Genomic DNA, 23,532 nt, shown 5'->3' with positions numbered 1-23,532 from the left:
ATCACCCGCATTGTGATCCTGTAATATTTATTTCAACCCGTTAATTATTCAGTCAAATCAATTAAAAGCAAGACAATTAATCAGCCCCCGAGCTCTTAGCAACCGTCTATTTCCCTTCCCTGCAGCCTGCCACTTCTTATTTTACTTGATATTTCCAATGATCATCATCCGCCGCTGACTGCAGGGCCACCTGGTGGAGACGCCACTGGCGTAAACGGCAGGCTGAGAATTTATTAAAACCCGAGCAGCTAAACAACCGGCAGATGCTTCTGCTGCCGAAGATTATCAACGTTTTTCCGAGCCGCGGCTCCTCCCAGCCACCCCTATTGCGGTGACTGGAGGGTACATCTTAACAAGGCTGACATTTTGAACACACACACAGAGAGACCCTGCTGTTGTGACACTGGGAGCAAGAGAAAGCGAACCAGCTGCCAGCTGGAGAAAACCAAGCGGATGAGCTCCTAGGTACATTTAGGCAGCAATCCTGAGGGGTGCAATGTCTGACTGTAGCGGGGGGGGGGCTTATCCCCCTCCCCGTCAAAAAAAGAAGCAGCATGCATACTGGACTGGCTGCACAGGAGGAAAACAACAACCAAGCCTTCGTATTCTGTTTGGAGGGGAATTGGATAGAGCAGGCAGTTCCCCACTCTGAAGCAGCAGGCAACAGCACTGAGGGGACCCTCGCACCGCTTTTCAGTGCAGAGCTGTAATTTTGCAGCTGTTCAGGCTCACTCCCCCCTCCGCCTCTTGTCTCCTCCTCTCTTTGAGCCGCACTCAAACGCCGCTGCTGTCAATGCGGCACCTAATGCATTATGTAACAAGCACTGCGCCAGCTTGCTTACCCAGTGCAGAGGCCCGATGCAGACCTTGGCGGCCAGGAGCGGGACGGTGGGGTCCTCAGGACGCAGCTTCGCGCATTCTTTGAGCACCGAGACGGCGTGGGCGGACTGGGCAGAAGGAGGAAGAAAGAAGGGGAGAGGCGTTTGGTTAGGCAATGCAGCTCCCAAGTACAAGCAAACGTCACCTCTTCAATACTCAGTGCTGACTCCGCAGAGTTAAGACACCTGAAAGAGAAGAATCGGGGTTCCCTGGAAACTGCATCCTGTGGCTGATAAACTTGCCCCCCTCCACAGATAGGGGCCACTGATAGGTTGTAGTTACTGAGAAGCAAGGGGAAGGTGCTTTGCTTCTGCTCATGCTCCCACCCCACCCCAAGGAGCCTCTTATGTCTCCATTTCACTCGCTCCACACAGCTGTACCCTAACAATGAAATGGGTTCGTAGAGTTGGAAGGGTCATCTAGACCAACCCCATGCACAAATCACAGCTAAAAGATCGCTGGCAGATGGCCACCCAACCTCTGATTTCCTTATGCTCCGCAGGGGTCTTCTGATGGGGCACTTTGGTGATTTCCCTATGCCTCTGAGCTTGGGTTGGCTTTTCACATGGCAGGCGCTGCTGCCCCATGGAACTCCTTGCCAATAGAAGTTTGGCGAAAAATGTCCCTGCCTGTTTCTAGGCATCTTGGAAGAAGTGTGTTGTTCACACAGGCCTTTCAGACCTGAGATCCTTTACTGACCAGCTGTCAATGATGCGCTTGACATTTTAAATTCTTCCTTACTGTAATGGTGTCTCTTTAGTTTGACTAGTGCCCTGTGACATTTTCACATTAAAGTTTGGTTTAGAAATATTTAAATAAAGAGAGTGTTCTACTTGCCAATGAGCACGGAAACTGCTCCCCAGCAAGCACCCCACTTACCCCAGAAAACTGTCCTAATATTAAGCAGTCTCTATCTCACCCTCTGCAATCAGAATCCATTTCTGGTGCATACAGAAAGCTCTTTTCTGCCAAAATTTCAGGTGCTTCTCTCTTGCTCAGCATACTGCAAGGCTGTCAACACTCCTATGCACAGTTTAGGCATGATACGCAATTTCTGAATTTCTGTACTGCCTGCATTAGACAGAAGGAAGTACTATTCTGCATAGGGGCCATTGGATTGGGGGAGGGGGACGACAAATGGATTTGGTATAGGGGAAAAGGTAAGTAGAGATCTCATCATGAATGGTGGGAGATTCAGGGAAGATAAAAACAAGTGATTCGTCACACTGGCCACATACTCCTCAACATTCCTCAGATGAAAATAGGCACATTTCTCACACAAACGCACTCATACAACTGACCCTCCTCGTCCCCCCATTTGTGTTCCTCCCCAGAAGAGCATTTCCACCACAACAATGCAACACGACACAACACAACACACATATCCTCCACCATCCTGAAAAAAACCCGTAATCCTGCTTTTATTTAATTCTTTGATAGATTTACAAAAAGGAAAACACACACCAATAAATACATTTTAGAAAGAAGGAAGATTAGACACGGACACACAAAGCATTTTTTTAAAAAAATCAAGGCTCCTTGTGCTCCGCTCTGCTCCCCCTTTCTTTATTCCTGCCCAGGGAGGCCCTGCCCTCTGCCTGCCCCTCGGAGCCAGCACGTCCCAAAGGGCTGACCCTTGGCAGCTGCAGTGTCTCCTCCTCCTTGCCGACTCTCCAACAACCGCTGTCCTTTATTTTGCCTGACCTGTCCCATATTTCGCCCAACCAAAGTTGGCAACCCTAGTCACTTTACACACATTCCCACGAGAGGGTCCTGGCAAGCTAGGGCAAGCCAGCAGTGCAACAAGTGTCTCTCTCTCCAGGACTAAAAGAGGAGAGAGGAGGGGAGACGGGCGGAATAAATCCCTTCTCATTTATGCCCACAAGTCTGTCAGCCCTGACTTTTCCAGCATTGATGAAATGATGGGTTCATAATTGAAAAGCGGCACAGTTAATCAGCAAGGCAATCTTTAATCCCTCGACAGTGAAGTACAGTAAAGAGTACATAGCGGACGTTGCAATAAAAGACTACACGGTGGAAAGGGCCCGTTGCCAAATGGAGCTCAGCAAAGTGTCTAACGCGGCTCTGAAAAACAAGCCCCCTGGAAATTCTGACAACCTTTCCCATCAAATGTTAGAAACCTGCCAGCATGCCATGGAACAGGGCCGTCTTAACCATAGGCGCCAGGGGTGCAGGGCACCCAGGCGCCAGGCTCTCAGGGGGACCAGGTCAAGAGTCTGGGGCCCGAGAGTTGGAGACCGGGGAAGAGCCTGCCCATCGGTTGGAGCGCCGTGACGGGCTCTTCTGCTGTGGGCTGCGAGTTCGGGGGAAAGCGAGACAGCGAGGCGCTGAGGTGGCCGGCCAGCTCCGCCTTCCTGCGTGCCTGGGATTGGTTTAGGGCCATGGAGAGGCCCGCCCAGTGCATGCTGCTTACACCATGAGGTGCCCAGATTCGCTCAGTCGCCAACACCAACACCTCCGGCTGGTTTGTTGCACTGGGCTCTTTATGTTTCCTGTTTTCTTCTCCTGTGCAGAGATAAGCATGGCGTCGGCTCCCTAAATAAAGGTTGACAACTGGGGAACCTTTCCTAAAAAAAGGTTGACAACTATGGACAACCTGGGGAGGGCGCCAGGCGGATCTTTGCACCCCAGCGCTGCATATGCTTAAGACGGCCCTGGCATGGAAAAATGTTCACATAGTTCACAAACATGTTATGTTGTTGTTGTTGTTGTTGTTGTGTGTGTGTGTCTATGTGTACACACACACTAGCAGAGATGGAAGATCCTATATACTGGGGAAGGAATTTGACAAAATGCATTCACACAGCCAGGCCTCATCTGCATTATACATTTAAAAAAATATTAAACAGCGATGGCTTCCTTCCAAAGAATCCTTGGAACTGCGGTTTGTTAAGGGTCCTGAGAGTTTTTAGGAGACCCCTGCTCTGCTCACGGAGCTACAATTCTCAGAGTAGTTTAACAGCCAGTTCCTCTTCCAGGGAACCCTTGGGAACTGGGATGGATAGACAGGCAGGAGATAAGTGATGATGCTTAAAGATATGTTCAGTGCTCCTGGAGGTTTGCCACTAAATGTCAGAACGTCCCGTCATTTCCCACAGGACACCAGCAATTTATTACTGGACATTTTCAGCATTAATGAGTTCATAACACCTGCCAAATAAAACGAAAGGTCTATTAAAGATAAATAGTGTTCATTGACACCCTAACATCCTCACTGCGATGCTATGAGAGATCATCTTGGCTGTGACACCTGGAAGACCTGCTCCCTGTCTTGCAGGCCGTTCCATCTTGCCTGGAAGGGCAGGGCCCTGACTGACTCCAGCTGCAAAATCTGGGGCTGCTGAACAGACTCTTGGGCTGGGCTATTATTAGGGTGTGTTGAATTTTTCAACTTTCAAAAATGAGGGGTGTTAAAAAGTTTATAACCTGATTTGGGAATTTCAAAATATTTTTCGGTTAAATTAATATAATTAAAAATCATTAAAAATTATTGCCAAGTACTTGCAGTTAGGGACGCGGGTGGCGCTGTGGGTTAAACCACAGAGCCTAGGACTTGCCAATCAGAAGGTCGGCGGTTCGAACCCCGTGACGGGGTGAGCTCCCGTTGCTTGGTCCCTGCTCCTGCCAACCTAGCAGTTCGAAAGCACGTCAAAGTGCAAGTAGATAAATAGGTACTGCTCCGGCGGGAAGGTAAACGGAGTTTCCGTGCGCTGCTCTGGTTTGCCAAAAGCGGCTTAGTCATGCTGGCCACATGACCCAGAAGCTGTACGCTGGCTCCCTCGGCCAATAAAGCGAGATGAGCGTCACAACCCCAGAGTCGGTCACGACTGGACCTAATGGTCAGGGGTCCCTTTACCTTTTACTTGCAGTAAAATTAAAATTCTTTAGTTTCCAAAAGCAGTCTATGTGCTTCGTCATCAAATGAAGACTTACCAAGCTAAATGTCCAGTTGCGAAAATAATAGTGGACTTGAGTTCCTCACACCCAAAAACATATTTTTAGGACCCCTCCCTGAAGAAATTTGCAAAAAAATTAGATTCATCCCCTAAAATGACATGCCCTACGGTGGGTTATTGTTTGGAGGAAGTTGTTGGGTGGGGGTTGTTGCTGTTATTGATATGATTTGTGTGGAAATGGTTCAGTCTGGCTGTGCATTTTTTATGCTTTATTTATTGTCTATCACTATTTTTGTTATGTTTTAATTATGTATTGTTTTCATGTTGTAGGGCACTTTGAGCATAGTTTGAAGTGCGGAAAGGCAGCATGCAAATAAAATTATATATGCCTCTATGCATGTTTTTATTATTGCTTGTTAGCCACCCTGAGCCCGGCCTTGGCTGGGGAAGGCAGGGTATAAATAAAAATTATTATTATTATTATTATTATTATTATTATTATTATTATTATGTGTACGCATGCTAGAGTTGAAATTTAGTGTGCCTGTTAAATCCAACTTTCAAAACATCAGAGAAGCCAAGCCACATATAGGATAAAATATAGTGGTGCAGGAGTTTGCCTTGATGCGCTTAAACCAGCCTTGAATTGAAAAAAAAAGCAATGCTAGCAAAAGTAGAAATTATGGGGTCTCCTCTTATCTGAAGGGCTGCCATGTAGAAGGTGGAGCAGACTTGTTCACCGTTGCTCCAGAAGGCATGGCTAGATCCAATGGGAGAAGGGTAGGAGCTGTTGGACAGTGAAACAGACTGCCTCATGAGATTGTGAATTCTCTTTTGCTGGCGATACTTAAGCAGAGGCTGGGCGATTATCTGGGATGATTTAGCTGAGTGCTGAGAATTGAGTATTGAGCACTGAATATTGAGATGACCTAGATCCCTTCCAATCTCATGATATATATGATTTCAGAGAAATATATAGAGACAGGTGGATCTTGAGTACAAACTATACATCCCATAAGAGATGATATGGAGCTCTGGGTCTGCATCCTCAGATTGGGGGAGGGAGGAGATATTTAGCGGCAGTCGTGAGCATCTCTATGCTTACCAAATTCCAGTTGTATTTACCAGTGCATGTGCCTGTGCAACACATGTGTGTAGTGTGCACAAGAATGAGAGAATGAATGATCACACATATTAGAGTAATAGTGGATTCCGCAGCGTCTGTGTAGGGTCTAAATAATCAGATAATTAAAATGTTAGTATTCCTCAGTCAGGCTGTGGGTGGAAAGTGCATTGTTTGCAAGATCCACTGCAAGATAGTAATAATTAGACTTATTAGTGATGCAACTTTAAACCGGGGAAGCATTTCAATACAAGTTCTAGGCCTGCATACAAAACTCCATATTTGGATGTCTCTGATCAATGCATTGGGTGGCCGTCCCAAGTCAAACGTGAAGCAGGCTTCAGTTTCTCAGTTCTGGACTGCAACACCTGCTGGTCACCCATTACAGTACAGCCAAGTTCTTCCCTGTACATCCATTTAAAAAGAAAAAAAAATGCCTACATTTTGGCAAGCTACAGTGTGCAGTGAGCTGTCTCTTTCATGCTTCTGACAATAATAATAATAATAATAAATTTTATTTATATCCCGCCCTCCCCAGCCGAAGCCGGGCTCAGGGCGGCTAACAACAATCAAATAATCAAAAAATCAAATAATCACACAATCTAAAAATATTTCATTATAAAAATTAATTAAATCAAATTGATGGCAACCAATTAAGCAAAGTTCTGTGCAGGTTGCCAGAGGAGGGAGTCAGGCTGCGCCCTGATCAAAGGCCTGGCGGAACAACTCTGTCTTGCAGGCCCTGCGGAAAGATGTCAAGTCCCGCAGGGCCCTAGTCTCTTGTGACAGAGCATTCCACCAGATTGGAGCCGCAGCCGAGAAGGCCCTGGCTCTAGTTGAGGCCAGCCTAACCTCTCTGAGGCCTGGGACCTTGAGGATGTTATTATTTGCAGACCGTAGGTTTCTCTGTGGGGCATACCAGGAGAGGCGGTCCCGTAGGTACGAGGGTCCTAGGCCGTATAGGGCTTTAAAGGTTAAAACCAGCACCTTAAACCTGATCCTGTACTCCACCGGGAGCCAGTGCAGCTGGTATAGTACCGGATGAATGTGATCTCGCAGCGAAGACCCCATAAGGAGTCTCGCCGCGGCATTCTGCACCCGCTGGAGTTTCTGGGTCAGTCTCAAGGGCAGCCCCACGTAGAGCGAGTTACAATAATCCAGTCTGGAGGTGACCGTCGCATGGATCACAGTGGCTAGGTCAGGGCGAGAGAGATAAGGGGCCAACTGCTTAGCTTGGCGGAGATGAAAAAATGCCGCCTTTGTTATAGCTGTAATCTGCGCCTCCATAGAAAGGGAGGTATCGAAGATTACACCCAAACTCTTAACGGACGGTGCTGGCACTAATTGCACCCCCGCAAGAGATGGGAGTTGCCCCCTCAATCCCATATCGTCCCGACCCAGCCAGAGGACCTCTGTCTTCGAAGGATTTAACTTCAACCGGCTCCCACGTAACCATCCAGCCACAGCTTCCAGACATCTGGTCAGTGTGTCTGGGGCCGAGTCAGGATGGCCATCCATCAACAGATAGAGTTGGGTGTCATCAGCATACTGATGGCAACCCAGCCCAAAACTCCGGACAAGCTGGGCGAGGGGGCGCATAAAGATGTTAAAAAGCATCGGAGAGAGAATCGCACCCTGAGGCACTCCACACACCAAGGAGTGGCGCGATGACAATTCCCCCCCAAGCGCCACCCTCTGTCCCCGACCAGAGAGAAACGAGCGCAGCCATTGAAGGACTGTGCCCTGGATCCCCACGTCGGCAAGGCGGTGGTCCAGGAGTTCGTGATCGACCATGTCAAAGGCTGCTGACAGATCTAGAAGAATCAGCAGCCCCGACCCACCTCGATCCAGCTGCCTGCGGAGATCATCTGTTAGGGCGACCAGAGCCATCTCGGTCCCATGACCAGCGCGGAAGCCGGACTGGAATGGATCCAAAGCAGATGTTTCATCCAGAAACCTACCAAGCTGTTCAGCAACCGCTCTCTCAATCACCTTACCCAGGAATGGAAGATTCGAGACCGGGCGGTAATTGGATAGATCTGAGGGATCTAATGATGTTTTCTTTAAGAGCGGACGCACCACTGCCTCCTTCAGTTCCCCTGGGAATGTCCCGGTGCCAAGGGACAAATTGATAATATCCCCCAGGGGGGCCCGCACCTCGTCTGGACACGCTCTAATCAGCCATGACGGGCACGGGTCAAGAGGACAGGTGGTGGGCTTTCCAGCTTGGAGGAATCTGTCCACATCGGCTGGAGATATCCGGTCAAAGTGGTCCAATACTGGACCCGAGGACAGTCGAGGGGCCTCCAGTTCCTTTATTGTGTCCAAATTGGCAGGGAGGTCATGGCGGAGCAACAGGACCTTTTCCGCAAAAAAGCTCACAAATGCCTCACAGCTGTGTGTCAGATTGTTATTTAAATTTGGCTGTCATTCAAGGGACGTTAAAGACCGAATTATACTAAATAATTGCGCCGGGCGAGAGCTAGCGGATGCAATGGAGGCCGAGAAGTAAGACTTCTTAGCGGCCTTCACTGCCATCTCATAGGTTTTCATAAAAACCCTATAAGATGTTCTTGAGGCTCCGTCACGGGCACCCCGCCATACTCGCTCTAGCCGTCTGAGGTCCCGCTTCATTTTCCGAAGCTCCTCGGTAAACCAGGGAGCCCGGTTTCTGCGGGGTCGCAGAGGGCGCTTAGGTGCGATCTCATCGATGGCTGCCAGGAGCTGGGTATTCCAGCCCTCAACAAGCTCAGTCAATGAGTCGCCAGGGGGAGCAAGGTCCCGCAAGGCTTGACGGAATCTATCAGGGTCCATCAGCCTCTGCGGGCGAGCCCAAATCGGCTCGCCACCTAAGCAGGGTGGGGGTGGAAAGTCAATCCTGGCTTTCAGAGCGTAGTGATCAGACCATGGCACCTTCATCGAAGGAGACATGATCACATCTATACCGGCGCCAAAGATCAAATCCAGCGTGTGGCCTGCTTGATGTGTGGGGCCCGAAACAAACTGGGAGAGCCCTAGTGTCGCCATGGAAGACACCAGGTCCAGAGCCTGTGAGGAGGGAGTGGCATCAGCGTGGAAGTTGAAGTCTCCCAATACCAATAGGTTAGGGAACTCCAAGGCCCAGCCGGCCACTGCCTCCAGCAGGCCTGACAGGGTGGCTGATGGTGCGCTAGGTGGCCGGTACACCAGCCAGACAGCCAAGCTCTCCTCGGAGCCCCACACTAGGCCAACACATTCAATGCCGGGGATCGATGGCGAAGGTAGAGCCCTGAAAGAACAATCTTCCCGGATTAATACTGCCACCCCTCCCCCCCGGCCCACAGTCCGTGACTGGTGGAGGACGGAGAAACCCGGGGGCGCCATCTCTCGTAAGGTAACAGTTACCCCTTCGCGCACCCAGGTCTCCGTCACACAAGCCAGGTCGACCCCCTGCGAGGTGAAGAAATCTCGCAGGGTAGCGGTTTTGTTGCCTATAGACCTGGCATTGCACAGCACCAGTGAAGGAGGTGAGTATTCCTTGCTCACCCTACCCTCGTCTCTCGGGATGGGGCGCAGATTGGAAGGGGTACGAGCATATCCGTATCTCGATCCCCTTCGCCTATAACATCTGCCCCCACCGCCATACCTCCCTCGCCCCTCCACGGTAGCAATCCCAAGCCTCATACTAACCTCCATTTACCAAATAGAAAGCAAAACAACCTAAAACAATTATGCCCAAACAAAACCAATCCCCACCCCACTCAATGTTCAACCCCAAAAACAAAACAAGACGAAAGAAACAAAAATACATAGATAAAAACCACCATTCATGGTGGTACAACAAAGTAAACAATAAAAGCACCTTTAAAACACCTTAAAATATACATATAATATTATAAGAACAACAACCCCCATTTAAGGTGCTGCAAATTAAAAGCAATTAAAGCATTTAAAACCATTTTGTCCATTGCTGCCGGTAGCTGCTCAGTCCTCTAAACTGTAATGGTAGTGCAGACCCCGCCCCCTAGGCCGGATGGAGTTGGCAGAAAAGGGAGCGGTCCTCCCAACACTCACGCGAGGAGCAGCAGTCGTGTCCCGGAGGCCTCTCTCAGGCCTCTTATGCTGTGGCGATGAGTGCAGGCCCCGCCCCCTAGGCCAGATGGAGTTGGCAGAAAAGGGAGCGGTCCTCCCAACACTCACGCGAGGAGCAGCAGTCGTGTCCCGGAGGCCTCTCTCAGGCCTCTTATGCTGTGGCGATGAGTGCAGGCCCCGCCCCCTAGGCCAGATGGAGTTGGCAGAAAAGGGAGCGGTCCTCCCAACACTCACGCGAGGAGCAGCAGTCGTGTCCCGGAGGCCTCTCTCAGGCCTCTTATGCTGTGGCGATGAGTGCAGGCCCCGCCCCCTAGGCCAGATGGAGTTGGCAGAAAAGGGAGCGGTCCTCCCAACACTCACGCGAGCAACAGCAGGGTCTTAAGATCCTGCTGGATCACCAGATCCAAGGCTTGTCCAGTCCAGCATCCTCTTTCTCAGAGTGACCAATCAGATGCCTCTGGGAAGTCCACAAATAGGACATGAGGGCAGCAGTTTCCTCCTGCTCTTGTTGCCCAGCGAATGATATTCAGAAGCCTCTTAGTTACTCTGTAAACCATCAAGGTCAGTAATCATTGTTCTTAAGGCTTTGGAGGGCAGGACGAGAACTAATATCTGAAAATTGCAGGGAAGCAAATTTCAGCTAAGCATTAAGAGACATTTCCTAATGATAGAAGCTGTTCAACAACAGAACAGACTGCCTTTGGAGACGGCTGGCTCTCCTTCGCTGGAGCTGTTTAAGTAGGAGGTGAATATGAGTTCTGCCAGGGATGTATGAGTTGCGTTCTGCACTGCAGGTCCTGCACTGAGCAGCAGTTCAGATTTGATGGTCCCTTCCATCACCGATTAAAAAAACTGATATTTAAAATGATCTATTAATAATGCATTAGCTTAAAGAGTTAACTGCATTGCTAATGAAGCATATTGAAGTAATATAGGGATGACAAAATGACTGAAAATAAACCAATTTGATCAAGCAGGGATATTGAATTTATGATATGAATGACACAGAATAAATAGAAGTGAAATTATTAATGAATTTAAGAAATTGATGGCTTTCATTGCATGGATTAATGATAACTTAACTCCTATACATTAATTCCAATGTAAAACACACACACACACACACAGACTAGATGGAGTCACAGAAGAACCACCCAAGCTTTATCTGGGGAGAAACTGCACCCAGAAAAACAAAAAACCCAGAGCAGAAGGATGAGGTGTGTTCCCTTCCTGACATGTTTGGGGAAATTTTAGCTACCAAACTTAAAGCTGTGGATGAAAAAATGAAAAAAAGAAAAGAAAATGTGGTCAATATCTAGCATGCACAAACATAAAGTTGATTTCAAGTCAGTTTGGCACATACAGTGGTACCTCGGGTTACATACGCTTCAGGTTACAGACTCTGCTAACCCAGAAATAGTAACTCGGGTTAAGAACTTTGCTTCAGGATGAGAACAGAAATTGTGCTCCAGCGGCGCGGCGGCAGCAGCAGGAGGCCCCATTAGCTAAAGTGGTGCTTCAGGTTAAGAACAGTTTCAGGTTAAGAACAGACCTCCAGAACGAATTAAGTACGTAACCAGAGGTACCACTGTACAGAGAAATGAGGACTATAATGGGAAGGGATTACCTAAACTGGTTTTGAAATATACAATTAAGCAGCTTCCAGAAGAAACTGTATAGAAATTGAATTGCAGCAACTGGAAACGTACTGATTTCAAAAAGTTGTTGTTCTTCTTTTCTTTTTTTACAAGCATACAAACTGAGCAGAAGACAAGCCATCTTTCAAACAGAGCTAGTCTTTCCAAGCAGGGCAAGCCTCCACCAGAGCAAACAATATACCCTTCGGACTGCAGAGGCCACTGCAAAATGCAGGTTTCTCTGCCTCCCCTGGGCCATCTTCCAAATCCAAATGGAGTGGATACACATGATAAACATGTTGTCATATATGCACCACTCCTTGCTGTCTCAGATTCTAGTTCTCTTCATCTGGTGCAATTTGGTGCCTAGATTCGGCTGATATTATACACTTGCTGCCCCATGTGGCAGCTGGGAGCTGGTGTTGCAAGGATGGGAGAGACTGCCAGCCAGTCTGTTTCCAATCCTTGTCATTAAAGCAATTGCCTGGGATTAGAGAGATTATATAATCCAGTGTAAACCCACTCCCCAGAGTTTATGACAGCGACCCAATATCCCACATTCGCCGTCCAAGTCGCTGGCTGCGATCCAAGCACAGCGGCGATATAGCTTTAGCCGGCTCGTTCTGGTTTTGATGAATTTTCAGGAATCTTTGGAAATTTCCATGTGCTTAGAGGCACAAATCTCTCTCTATCTCCCTCTCCCCACTACACGCCCTCTTGCCCCTCCTCTCCTGGCAGAGAAATCGACCCATCAAATGTCCTCTAGCTGGCTGACCTTTGTAACGAAATCTTGAACCGCTACAATCTTTTTAACTTCCTTTCCTTGCTTGTGCTATTTAAGGAGCCGGCGAAGGCCCCTGCATCTCCCAAGGCTCCCGGCTGCAAGGAAAGACAAATGTACGGCTGCTGCCTTCTTTCTTTTTTAAAGTGCGTTACTTAGCAACCAGGCTAAGCTTTTGAAATGAAAGCAACCAGAAGGAGCATCCCAAACCATTCCATCCCTTTGCCGCTGCAGAATTTTATACACCAGATATATTTATACAGTTTCCCCTAACTTTCTAAAAGGCTTTCTGCCACCCTTGCAAGCTGCCAAGTCAAACTTTGAAACTGGCCATCGGGAGGGTGGGGTTGCGGTCATGGCTGACTTTTGGAGCATTTGCATATTGAACACAATGTCTACTTATATTTCCATCTGAGAAATGTTGGAGGGTATGGAATAGGTTTTCCCTATTTTCACCTGAGAAATGTTGGCGGGAATGACATCACCCTCCTTTCGTCCCAAAGAGCTCACAGAAGTGTGTTTATTCCTTTCTCTGTCCCTTCCCTTCCCTCACCTGCACCTGTGACAGAAGTTTGCTTTTTCCATTACATTTACAAATCGCCCTTTCCCCACATGGAGCGTGATAAAATGACAAAAACGATAGAATGACAAAACGCAGCAGCGTTTGGCCGAGACACAGGGCTAAGCAGGGCTTGAGCGGTCCCATCATCCAGACCTTGGTCTCATTCACATTGAATGAATTTTATTATTTCGGTCGCAGACCAGTTCTCAGCCTCACCAACAGCGACACAACTACCATTTGGGGCCAAAAATAGACAGGGGACACATTTGTTCAAAAACGGGAATATCCTGTTTTCCTAGGGACAAGTGTCAACCCTAGCCCTTCCCCACTTTACATGCAAACATGGCAGTCACATGAAAAGCAACACGTGTGTCACAGTGAACGTCCCACGGGCTTCTCACCCGAGTTGGGGATATAAACCCAGGACTGGGCTTAGTGCTCTATATCATGACAGCAGACTGGCATGAGAGCCACTTTAAATGTGAAACAGTCACCCAGGTTAACAACCATCTCTGAATACCAATGCGCTTGGCACACAGTTTATTAAACAGCAAGGGAGCACCTTGCCTCTGCACATCGCAGACCTTTTCCTTTTTAAAAGGAAAAAAAGGGAAGGAGATAAAAGCCCAACGAAAATGGTGATAACGGATTGCAGAGAAGCCTCGCTGTACTTTCCCTGCCCGACGCTCTGCCAAAATTTACAGCGGCACAGCAAACATCAGCTGGGAGCCGTTTGATTCTCTCGCCCACGCAGAGGCTCAGAGTAACCAAGGCATCGGCGAGAGCAGAGCAGCTCTTTGCAAAGCCTCCCCTTCACTCCTTGCCGTGCCCAGAAAATATCTCAAGCGTCAATTAAGGGAGGCAGAACGGCTGTCTCCTTTGCCCATGGGCCTGCGTTCGCACACAGCCAAAGAGAATCAGAATTAGAGCCTCTTACAGAAGATCAGATCTTGTGTTCTCACTGTCAGTTGCTCCAGAATAACTACACAGAGGGAGAGCCCTGTTGGATCAGACCCCAGGTCCATTGCTTCCAGCATCCTCTTCCCCTCACTGGCCAACTAAATGCCATCAGTAGAACAACAGACCACTCCAGTTATTGTTCCCCAGAGGCTGGTAATTCAGAGACACAGTGTCCCTGGCCCTAAAGGAACCATGAAGCCACCGTAACTGGAAGCCATTAGTAGCCTCATCCTCCTAAAATTTGACTTTTGAAGTCATCTAAGATGGTAGCCAGCCTTTTCCTCATTTCATTTAAAGCACACCGCTTCCCCCCAAAGAATCCTGGGAATTGTAGTTTGCTGAGGATGCTGAGAGTTGCCAGGGTACAACAGATGCTACAATCCCCAGAGCTAGGGATTTAACAATCAACTCCTTTCCCCAAGGGAACTCTGTTTTGAAGCATAGAAGGAGTGATTCATGCCACTAAGCTATGAGTGATCCATGTTTATAGGCAGGCAAAAACAGCATAGCATGTATGCATCCCTATTAATCATACACGGCAACATATCCCCTTCAGACCCTCTTTACTGTCTCTGAAATCAACTGGCAGTTCTTCAGTGTGCGCTAGAGACAAAGGCCTGCTTCTGATTGGCACCAGCGACCCTCACGTGGCCTTGCAAGAGAAACATCTTCACACAATTCTTACTCAGGAACCTCTGAGCCTGGTTTAAGTGCCCCCGCCACTTTTGTTCCCCATGTCTGGATCCTGTGTGGAAAGCTAAGTATAAGGGAGTTGGGGTTGGAGGAAAGCTAGCCACTCTCCATCTTTGTTTCCCAACTACCCTTCTGCCTATAAACTTGACAGCCCCTATGGAGAGCTAGAATTTGGATGGATCTGATGCAGCTTACACTGGTGGAAGCTATCGGGTCTGGCTCTAGTATGTGCCGGGATGGGAAGCTGCTGAGGAGCCCCTGTGTGTGCCACCTGGACTTCCATCACAACAATTAGAAAAGCCAAGAGATTTTTTGTTAAAGGTAAAGGGGACCCCAACCGACTCTGGGGTTGTGCCGTTCATCTCGCTTTATTGGCCGAGGGAGCCGGCGTACAGCTTCCGGGTCATGTGGCCAGCATGACTAAGCCACTTCTGGCGAACCAGAGCAGCGCATAGAAACACCGTTTACCTTCCCACCAGAGTGGTACCTATTTATCTACTTGCACTTTGACGTGCTTTCGAACTGCTAGGTTGACAGGAGCAGGGACCGAGCAATGGGAGCTCACCCTATTGCGGGGATTCAAACTGCTAACCTTCTGATCGGCAAGTCCTAGGCTCTGTGGTTTATATTTTTTGTTAGCGGTTATCAATTCACTAGCTCACCTGCAAACTATATTCAGCACATTTCATGATACGTGCTGTTCATAGTGGGGGGAAACTGTATACCTAGAACAGGGGGGCAACCCGTTTTCTGTCAAGGGCTACATTCCTTCAGGAGTAATGTGGGGGGCATGGCGCACATGGTGTGCCCCCAAACCTTGTTTTCTCTCTCTTTCTAGCATCTCCTTGCTTGCCACCCTACAGGCTGCTGCAGGAAGAACAGGCTACTCTTCCCATAAATCCGAACTTTCAAAATTAGGCTGCAGGTTGCAGTTGATCGAGAAAGTACAGCCTTTGTTCAAGAAAGCCAAAATGCCATTATAAAGTATGAATACGGATAAACCTTTGCATCGCACTAACAGGTTGACCAGCAAGAGAAAATTGGTGTTATTTTTCTCCTTTTACGAGCGCTTACAAGGTGGTGTTTTTACCAAGCTCAGGTTGGACAACCTACGCCTTTTTAAAATGTGTTTTTTTGGGGGGAGGGGTTATAGGGTTGTTGTTGTTATTTTGATTATGTATTTTGTGGTTCTGTATTTTGATTTTATTCTGCGAACCGCCCTGAGACCTGCTTGGTATAGGGCAATATATAAACCCAATAAAGAAATAAGAAATAAACCACAGCAGAGTGGGGGGTATCATGGACAGAGAGGGTCCAGGACACAAGATGAGAACAAGGGCTGATCCTCTGGTTACTCTTTACAAGATACTAGGTTCAAAGATTTTGAAGATTTATGGGGCAATTGAAGCACTTGTCATGCTGTGTTTCCATCATGTCACATATTTATTCCCTGTGCTGCAAGTCTGAAAGTAAAACCTCGGGATGTGTGCTCATGTTTCTAATGAGGTCAGGAATTGGCTGTGGCAGAGAGACAGGTGAAAAGAGATCTTCTGCCTTGGAAAACCTCAAGTGCCTTTGGTGGTCTGGAGAGATAGCATCCTCTTTCCTCCCTGCCCCCATCCCTCTGGCTCTCTGCCATCAAGCTGCAGAGTATGATAAAAACCCTAGTCCACACGTCCTGTCCCTGCCATTAGTGAGATGACAGCATTGCAGAGGATAGAGCAGGAATCCTTTGGGAAAGCTTCAGTGCTAGGGCTGAAATACTTCACAGATGGAGAAAGAAATTGCTTCTGCTCAAAGTATCAGACACAGAATATTTACAGATCTTGGATCAATTCACAGAGATCATGCCATTTAGCTTCCAGAATATTCAACAAGATTAGGTAGGAGACCAGGACATCCATGCAGTGTAAAAAGCTGCCTTATATTGTAGCCAAGATTATTTAGTTCACAAATGTTTGTACTTCAGCAAAGAAAGGCTGTGCTCAGGGACCCCTGACCATTAGGTCCAGTCGTGGCCGACTCTGGGGTTGCGGCGCTCATCTCGCTTTATTGGCCGAGGGAGCCGGCGTACAGCTTCCGGGTCATGTGGCCAGCATGACTAAGCTGCTTCTGGCGAACCAGAGCAGTGCAGGGAAATGCCATTTACCTTCCCACAGGAGCGGTACCTATTTATCTACTTGCACTTTGACGTGCTTTCAAACTGCTAGCAGGAGCAGGGACCAAGCAACTGGAGCTCACTCTGTCGCGGGGATTCAAACCGCCAACCTTCTGATCGGCAAGTCCTAGGCTCTGTGGTTTAACCCACAATGCCACCCTTTGCGCAACCCAATTTGGCTTTGAGAGTTAACATACTCAAAATGCCACAGTCAAATGGAGTCAGGGAGCAGGATTCGAAGTACGAGAAGCAGAAACAAAATGATAACGAATGTAATAGAGGATATGTATTGGATGAATGTATGGTGTACAATGCAGCAGGAAAAAGGGTGGGAACAAAAACATCATGGAGGGAAGCGTGGGAAGTCAAAATGCCAAAGGGAAATAATATTAAAGTTGAAGTTAATACGTAATTGTTTTTGGAAATTCAATGAAAATCTAAATTAGAAAGGGGGGAAAATAGAGTTAACACACTCAACCACCTGAGCTTAGCATTGGAAGAAACTGTGATTAGAATAATACTTTATGCACCTATTAATCAATATAATATTACAATAATACTCATACTGGGCCCGTTTGGGGGAAAGGATAGGATGTAAACAACAACAACTGTAGTTCAAATTACCATTTGCTTTGGAGAATTGAGTATAGATAATGGAAACTTTTCCATGAATGTAAAAGTTCTTTGTGTTTGTGCCTTACCTTGCCACAAGCTGCCATGGAAAGGGCCAGTTGATACCATAGGTGGAATTCACCAAATGCAAGTTTCATTGCTCTCTCCAAACACTGGGGAGAAAAAGAAGAAAGCACAAGTATTATCACTAGCAGATTCTCAACTTTTGTGGAATTCATTACCAAAAGGTGGGGGGAGGGGGAACCTAGTTGTTTTTATTTTTTTCAGTGGGATAAAAAATTGTCCATCTGGGATAGTTCAGGTTTTAGCTGCACAGGAGACAGCCTGATCTGGTGGGATCAAGTAAAGTCTCTTGGGTGCTGCTGTTAGCCTTTCCCACTGTTTTGGAGAACACATTTTCATCAATATATTGGATCTAATTCTGTTAAGTTGTGTCCCCCCCCCCCAATTTTTTTGTTTATACAATTTTTATTAAATTTTCTGTTTTACATTTTAGAATATTCATTTAAACAACCATAAAATCTCAATGACTTCCCTTCTTCTCTTTCCATGGTTCATTTTGCATAACATGAATCCCTGCATATTTCACATAAACTAAACCATTCAGTATTCCATTGTTACATCCATCAAAACTTATTTGCACTGTTGACTTTATCTTAATGCTGCCAGCTTTTTCAAGTGTGCACAATTTCCCCCCGCATATTCAGTAAACAATTTCCAATCTTCTTTAAACATATTTTCTTCATGTTCTCTATATGTTAGATCCGCAAGCTGGGCACAATTCCATCAGTTTAAGTTGCCATTCTTTGCTTGGGACCTTGCTCGTTTTCCATACAGTGGTACCTCGGGTTAAGAACTTAATTCGTTCTGGAGATCCGTTCTTAACCTGAAACTGTTCTTAACCTGAGGTACCACTTTAGCTAATGGGGCCTCCTGCTGCCGCCATGCCGCCAGAGCACAATTTCTGTTCTCATCCTGAAGCAAAGTTCTTAACCTGAGGTACTATTTCTGGGTTAGCGGAATCTGTAACCTGAAGCGTCTGTAACCTGAAGCATCTGCAAACCAAGGTACCACTGTAGTTGTGTGGGAGAGTAGGAAAATGGGAGGGTGGAATGGTGCGACCTGGAGGAATTCTCCTGCTAGGAGGTGAGGATACAGCGCAACATTTTGTTGCAGGCCCTACTCATATCAGCTGATAGCCATCCCCACATCCCACAACAGCAAAATTTCAGAAGTGAATTACGCTCCTCGTATCACTGCTGCGTCGTGGGAAGAAGCCGCATTACAGCAGCTCCCATGCTGCCAGCGTTAAGAAAGGTGGCCTTAGGAGTCTCCCTCCTCTGGAGTCACGGGATGTATTGCACATGGCCCCAGGCAGAACATGTGTACACCCATAAATGTTTCAGTAAGATGTAGTGCCACTTGGATACACTTCAGCAAATGTTATAAGCAAGCTGGTGTGTGTTTGGAAGAACGTAGAGTGCTGCCTTGTTGTTTTGGGGGTGATAAAAAAAGAGAGAGAAGAAAACCTAGGAGTAGTTACCTCAGAAAGCATGACATACTGCCCTCTTCTGCCCAGTGTGATAGTTAGAAGATCGTAAACCGCCGACGCATCCTGGAGGCTGATGGCTCGGTCGTCTTTCTGCTCAGGGGCCCGGCTAATTACTGCGTCCTGGTTTGCCTGGGAGTGAATTCAGAATAAAAAGAGAGGTCAGGTCCAGCAGGAACGAGCGGAGACAGCCAAGAGCACCTCAGAAAGGTCGCCAGCCAAGCACTGCATGTCCAAGCAAAAGTGCCCCTATCCAGCCCCCTGCGTTCATCCACAGGAAGCTAATTTGGGAAGGCAGAATGCATTTACAGAAACGCTGGGAGACGATTCCCTCAGATTATCTCTCGGAAACCTCTAGAACGAGAGATGACAAGAGCCCCACAGCGCCAGAATGCTTCAAGGCCCGGGGCCGCACTTAAAATGGTGCGCCTAATTACTTCAGCTGCCTGCAACTTTACAACGGCAACCTTTTAAAACGAGGCAAAACAAAAGAATACTCCTCCACTTTCCCCCACTTTTTAAAGATGTTTCGCACTGCAGCATGGCTTCAGAGAGTCCTCCTCAGGTTAATGTTGGCTTGCAAAGGAATATATTGCTTAAAACATACTTATTTGCCTGGTCATATGCAAACCTTCAAGTGCAAACAGTTCCAAAAAGAGACAGGTAGGTAGCCATGTTGGTCTGCCATAGTCGAAACAAAATTTAAAAAATCCTTCCAATAGCACCTTAGAGACCAACTAAGTTTGTCATTGGTATGAGTTTTCGTGTATCTGAAGAAGTGCGCATGCACACGAAAGCTCATACCAATGACAAACTTAGTTGGTCTCTAAGGTGCTACTGGAAGGATTTTTTTTATTTTGTTCCAAAAAGGGCAGCTATGAACCCATAAGAGCACCATTCTGTTCCCAGAGTGGCTAACCAGATGCCTCTGGGAAGTCCGATACAGAACAAGATAGCGACAGCCCCCTCCCACATTTGTTTCCGGGCATTAAGAGACATGCTTGCTGTCACCCCAAGGGGTAGACTTCAGCCACTGAAACCTCCATGTATTTGTTTGTTCCCCAACTGTAAAGCCATCTAAGGCAGGATCAGGAAGAACATCAAACAAAAATCATATTTCCGATCCATTAACTATCCTGACTGGCAGCGGTTCGCCAGAGTTTCAGAGAGGAGTTTCTCTCAGACTTACCTAGAGATGCAAAGGACTGAACCCAGGGGCATGTAAAATAGATGCTCTATCACTGGTGGGTGGACATGTCCCCCCCCAAAAAAAGTCATTTGAACTTGTCAATTCACTCTGAGTAGAGAGAGATGAGCAGGAAATGGATTCAGAGCCAATTCATATGCTCACTCCTCAACTGTTCCCAGAGGTGTGACTATTCTTTATGCCCTAATACAAGAGGAAAGTAAAATCTATTGAATGAAGGAAAGCTTTTTTTCCCTGGGGGTTTGATCTTCTGCGGGCCATAATCAACGGCACTTTGTCATGGGGTGTTCTTTGAAAAGGAAGATTTAAAAAGAGCACTGGGGAAGGGCAGAGGTTTGTGGAAGGATGTGCATAATCAGCCTTGCTGTCAATTAAACCTTTCCACACATTGCATACCACGCTATTAAAAAGTTTCTGCATCAGTAGCTCTGCAGCCGCGTTTAGTTGTGAAAAATAGCTGCGCCGAACAAGCCCCCACATATTCTGAAAGCCAGTAATCAGCTTCGCATCAGAGTCAGCTATTTCGGGCATTTGTCAGTGGGCCAAACTAGGAATTTTAAAGTGATGCCTTAAGCACAGATAGAATATTCACCCGAACTAGTACATTACCGCAAGCTTTGGGCTTACGAAAAACGCGGACAGGAATACATGTAACTACAAATATCGCCTGTTAGCGCTGCAATAAAAAGGAAGTGCTTCCTATATGATCTAAGCACAGGCAATGGTGCCATACACCAAATGCAGAAGGGGCATGGCCTATTATTATTATTATTATTATTATTATTATTATTATTATATTAAATGTGTATACTGCCTTTCATCCCTAGATCTCAGGGCAGTTCACAACATAAAAATACAATTTAAGTATCACTTGCACAAATAGTGTTTCTTCTTTTGACCATAATCACTTAAGAAGGTTGGAGGGTGGATGGATCTACATACAGGGGAAAAACCACTATAAATAAGTCAGAAATTAAATTGTTATAACAATACTTAAAAAAACCAAAACCCTATATAAAAATGCTATAGAAAGGTTTTTGTGCTCTCTGACGTCATCCAGTGTTGCATGTTTATAACACATTCAAATCACTGCATTTTGACTAATGTAGCTGAGCGTGACGTCTTATATTGTACAACTATGAGGTTTTCCTCATGGTTGGAGTTGTCTGAAACTTATTTATTTAGCGAAACTTCATAGTAACACCTTACCTATAAGGTCACATATCACTAGAGTGACATATGAATTTGCCAATTCTTAAACTTTGTACCCGGGACTATTTGAGGTTCCTTTTCAGGTGCTTACAAGAACGTAAGAAGACCCTGTGAGATCAGGCTGATGGCCTATCTAATCCAGCATCCTATTCTCACAATGACGCCAACCAGATGCCTGTGACAAATCCACAAGCAGGGCCCAAGCGCAAGAGCCCTCTGCAAGCATGGTGACCACGTGGCTCAGAGGCAAGGGCACATGCCTTAGATGCAGAAAGTCCCTCATTCAGTCCCTGACATCTCCAGCTAAAAAGGGCTCACTGGTGGGGGAGACTTCTGTCTCTAGGACCCTGGAGAGCAGCTGCCCATCAGAGGACACAACGCTAGGCTAGATGAACACATAGTCTGAGCTGCTATAAGTCCGTTTCCTATGTTCTATTTCGTCTCTAAGCAGAGTTTCTAGTCCTTAAGAATGCACACAGGGATGCTCACAGGAGAACCCATTTAGAAAAAACACAAATATGCATATATTTCAGGAATACGTCACTGGACTGCTTCCAAAATTATATTCCATACTCACAGGGTGACCTTTCAAAGCAATTATGCGAGTGCTCTACATACAGAAACGTTACGCAGAGATGGTAGCTTGGCAGAATCACCATATGGTGCCTCCAGCTTGGAGCAGAGTTGCAAATTCTAACCGACGGCAGACAAAAATGAAAAATCCTTCCCGGGCCCCCCAAGGCGGATAAGAAGGAAGCCAGTGAGGCAGACCGAGCACCCTCTAGCACCTTCAAAATATGATTCTACAATCATCCTGTGAGTCTATGACCATCACCAAATCCTGCGGTAGCAAACTCTGTAGTTTAACCATGCGCTCGGTTTTCCGATTCAACACACGGAGGGGGGCGGTGGCGTAAGCCGAATGAGCTCATTCAGAGCACAGAACTAAAGGGCACTGTGACATAAGAGAGAGAGAAGTGATGATTGACAGCGTGGAAGTGGGATGGGATGTTGGGTGGAGTGAGAAAGAGTGACAGGCAGAGAACCGCGGGTGGGAACGTGACATTTGGAGCTGTGAGGAGACGGGCTGTGAGGCGAACAGATGAGAGAGGTAACGGGAGCAAACGTACAGGAGTTAAGTTATCTCGGGATAGAATTATGAGTGGCTCTGTATAAAACCTCTTTCATATTAGAGAGCTTTAAAGCTCAGCTCTGGAATAAATAACAATATTGAAGCTGTTAACATGCTTCACTGGAGATTACCCTCTGCTCTGAAACTGATAAGCATTTATCAATTATAAAGTTCTTGGAAGACAGTGTTCCCACCAGGGCAGGCTCAGGCTGTTTTATTGTCCCCTTCCTAGCCACCAACCTGTACCCTACATCTTGTTTGCACTAGGGACATGTGGCACCGGGGGAGGGAGTTGTTCCCTCCTCCAACATTTCCCTCCCCTGCCCAACAAAAACCAGCCTCCTTTCCCCTGTTCTACAGATGTGAAGTAAAAGCATTTGTTGTAGTTCCTTGGGTGGAATGAGGGAGCGGAGCTGCAGCTGAACTTTATTAAAAATAGCATCTACTCCTTTTTTAAAAAAAATATTTTTTACCAACCACCATAACACCAACAGTGGAAACCCCACCCCCCCGGGCGGCTGATACATTGGGTATACAATATTCAATAATATACATATTCAATAATATACATATTCAATTATATTCAATAACAACATAGCACCTCCTCCTATTTAAAAAAAACCAAAGATCGGCAAATAGGGTCTGCAACAAAATTTTGCAGGGCGGATTGTGCCTGTTCGGGGTTTCGACCATTTTCTTCTCTTCCAGGGCACTCTGTTCCACACACACACACACACACACACACACACCCTAGTTTTAAACACTTATTCACATACCAAGTCAGTCAGCATTCAGTGCACACTGAGCGTGCTCAGTCCTCATAGATCTGTCTCTGATTTAATGCACACCTTTAGGGTCTCCCCTCAACCTGAAATATTTTTTTATTTTATTTCTGCAAACCATAGAACTATAGAGTTGGAAGGGAACCCAACGGTCATCTAGTCCAAGCACAGGCAAACTCAGCCCTCCAGATGTTTTGGGACTACAACTCCCATCATCCCTAGCTAACAGGACCAGT

General features: G+C 46.9%; 1 protein-coding gene across 1 annotated transcript in view; it reads right to left on the bottom strand.

The window, feature by feature from the left end:
* Positions 1 to 23,532, bottom strand: part of TTC7A (tetratricopeptide repeat domain 7A) — a 190,066-nt gene that overhangs the window by 129,087 nt on the left and 37,447 nt on the right. Inside the window, exons 9-11 of the mRNA XM_080998137.1 lie at positions 18,958 to 19,095; positions 17,483 to 17,566; positions 843 to 947 (exon numbers count right to left, since the gene is read on the bottom strand). Coding sequence (XP_080854263.1) covers positions 843 to 947; positions 17,483 to 17,566; positions 18,958 to 19,095 — 327 coding nt within the window. The remainder of the gene's footprint in view (positions 1 to 842; positions 948 to 17,482; positions 17,567 to 18,957; positions 19,096 to 23,532) is intronic.

The sequence above is a fragment of the Podarcis pityusensis genome (assembly GCF_964106645.2).
Source record: "Podarcis pityusensis genome assembly, chromosome: 3".
Taxonomy (NCBI): domain Eukaryota; kingdom Metazoa; phylum Chordata; class Lepidosauria; order Squamata; family Lacertidae; genus Podarcis; species Podarcis pityusensis.
The sequence above is the reverse complement of the archived record's forward strand: the minus strand, read 5'-3'. Positions and strand labels throughout refer to the sequence as shown.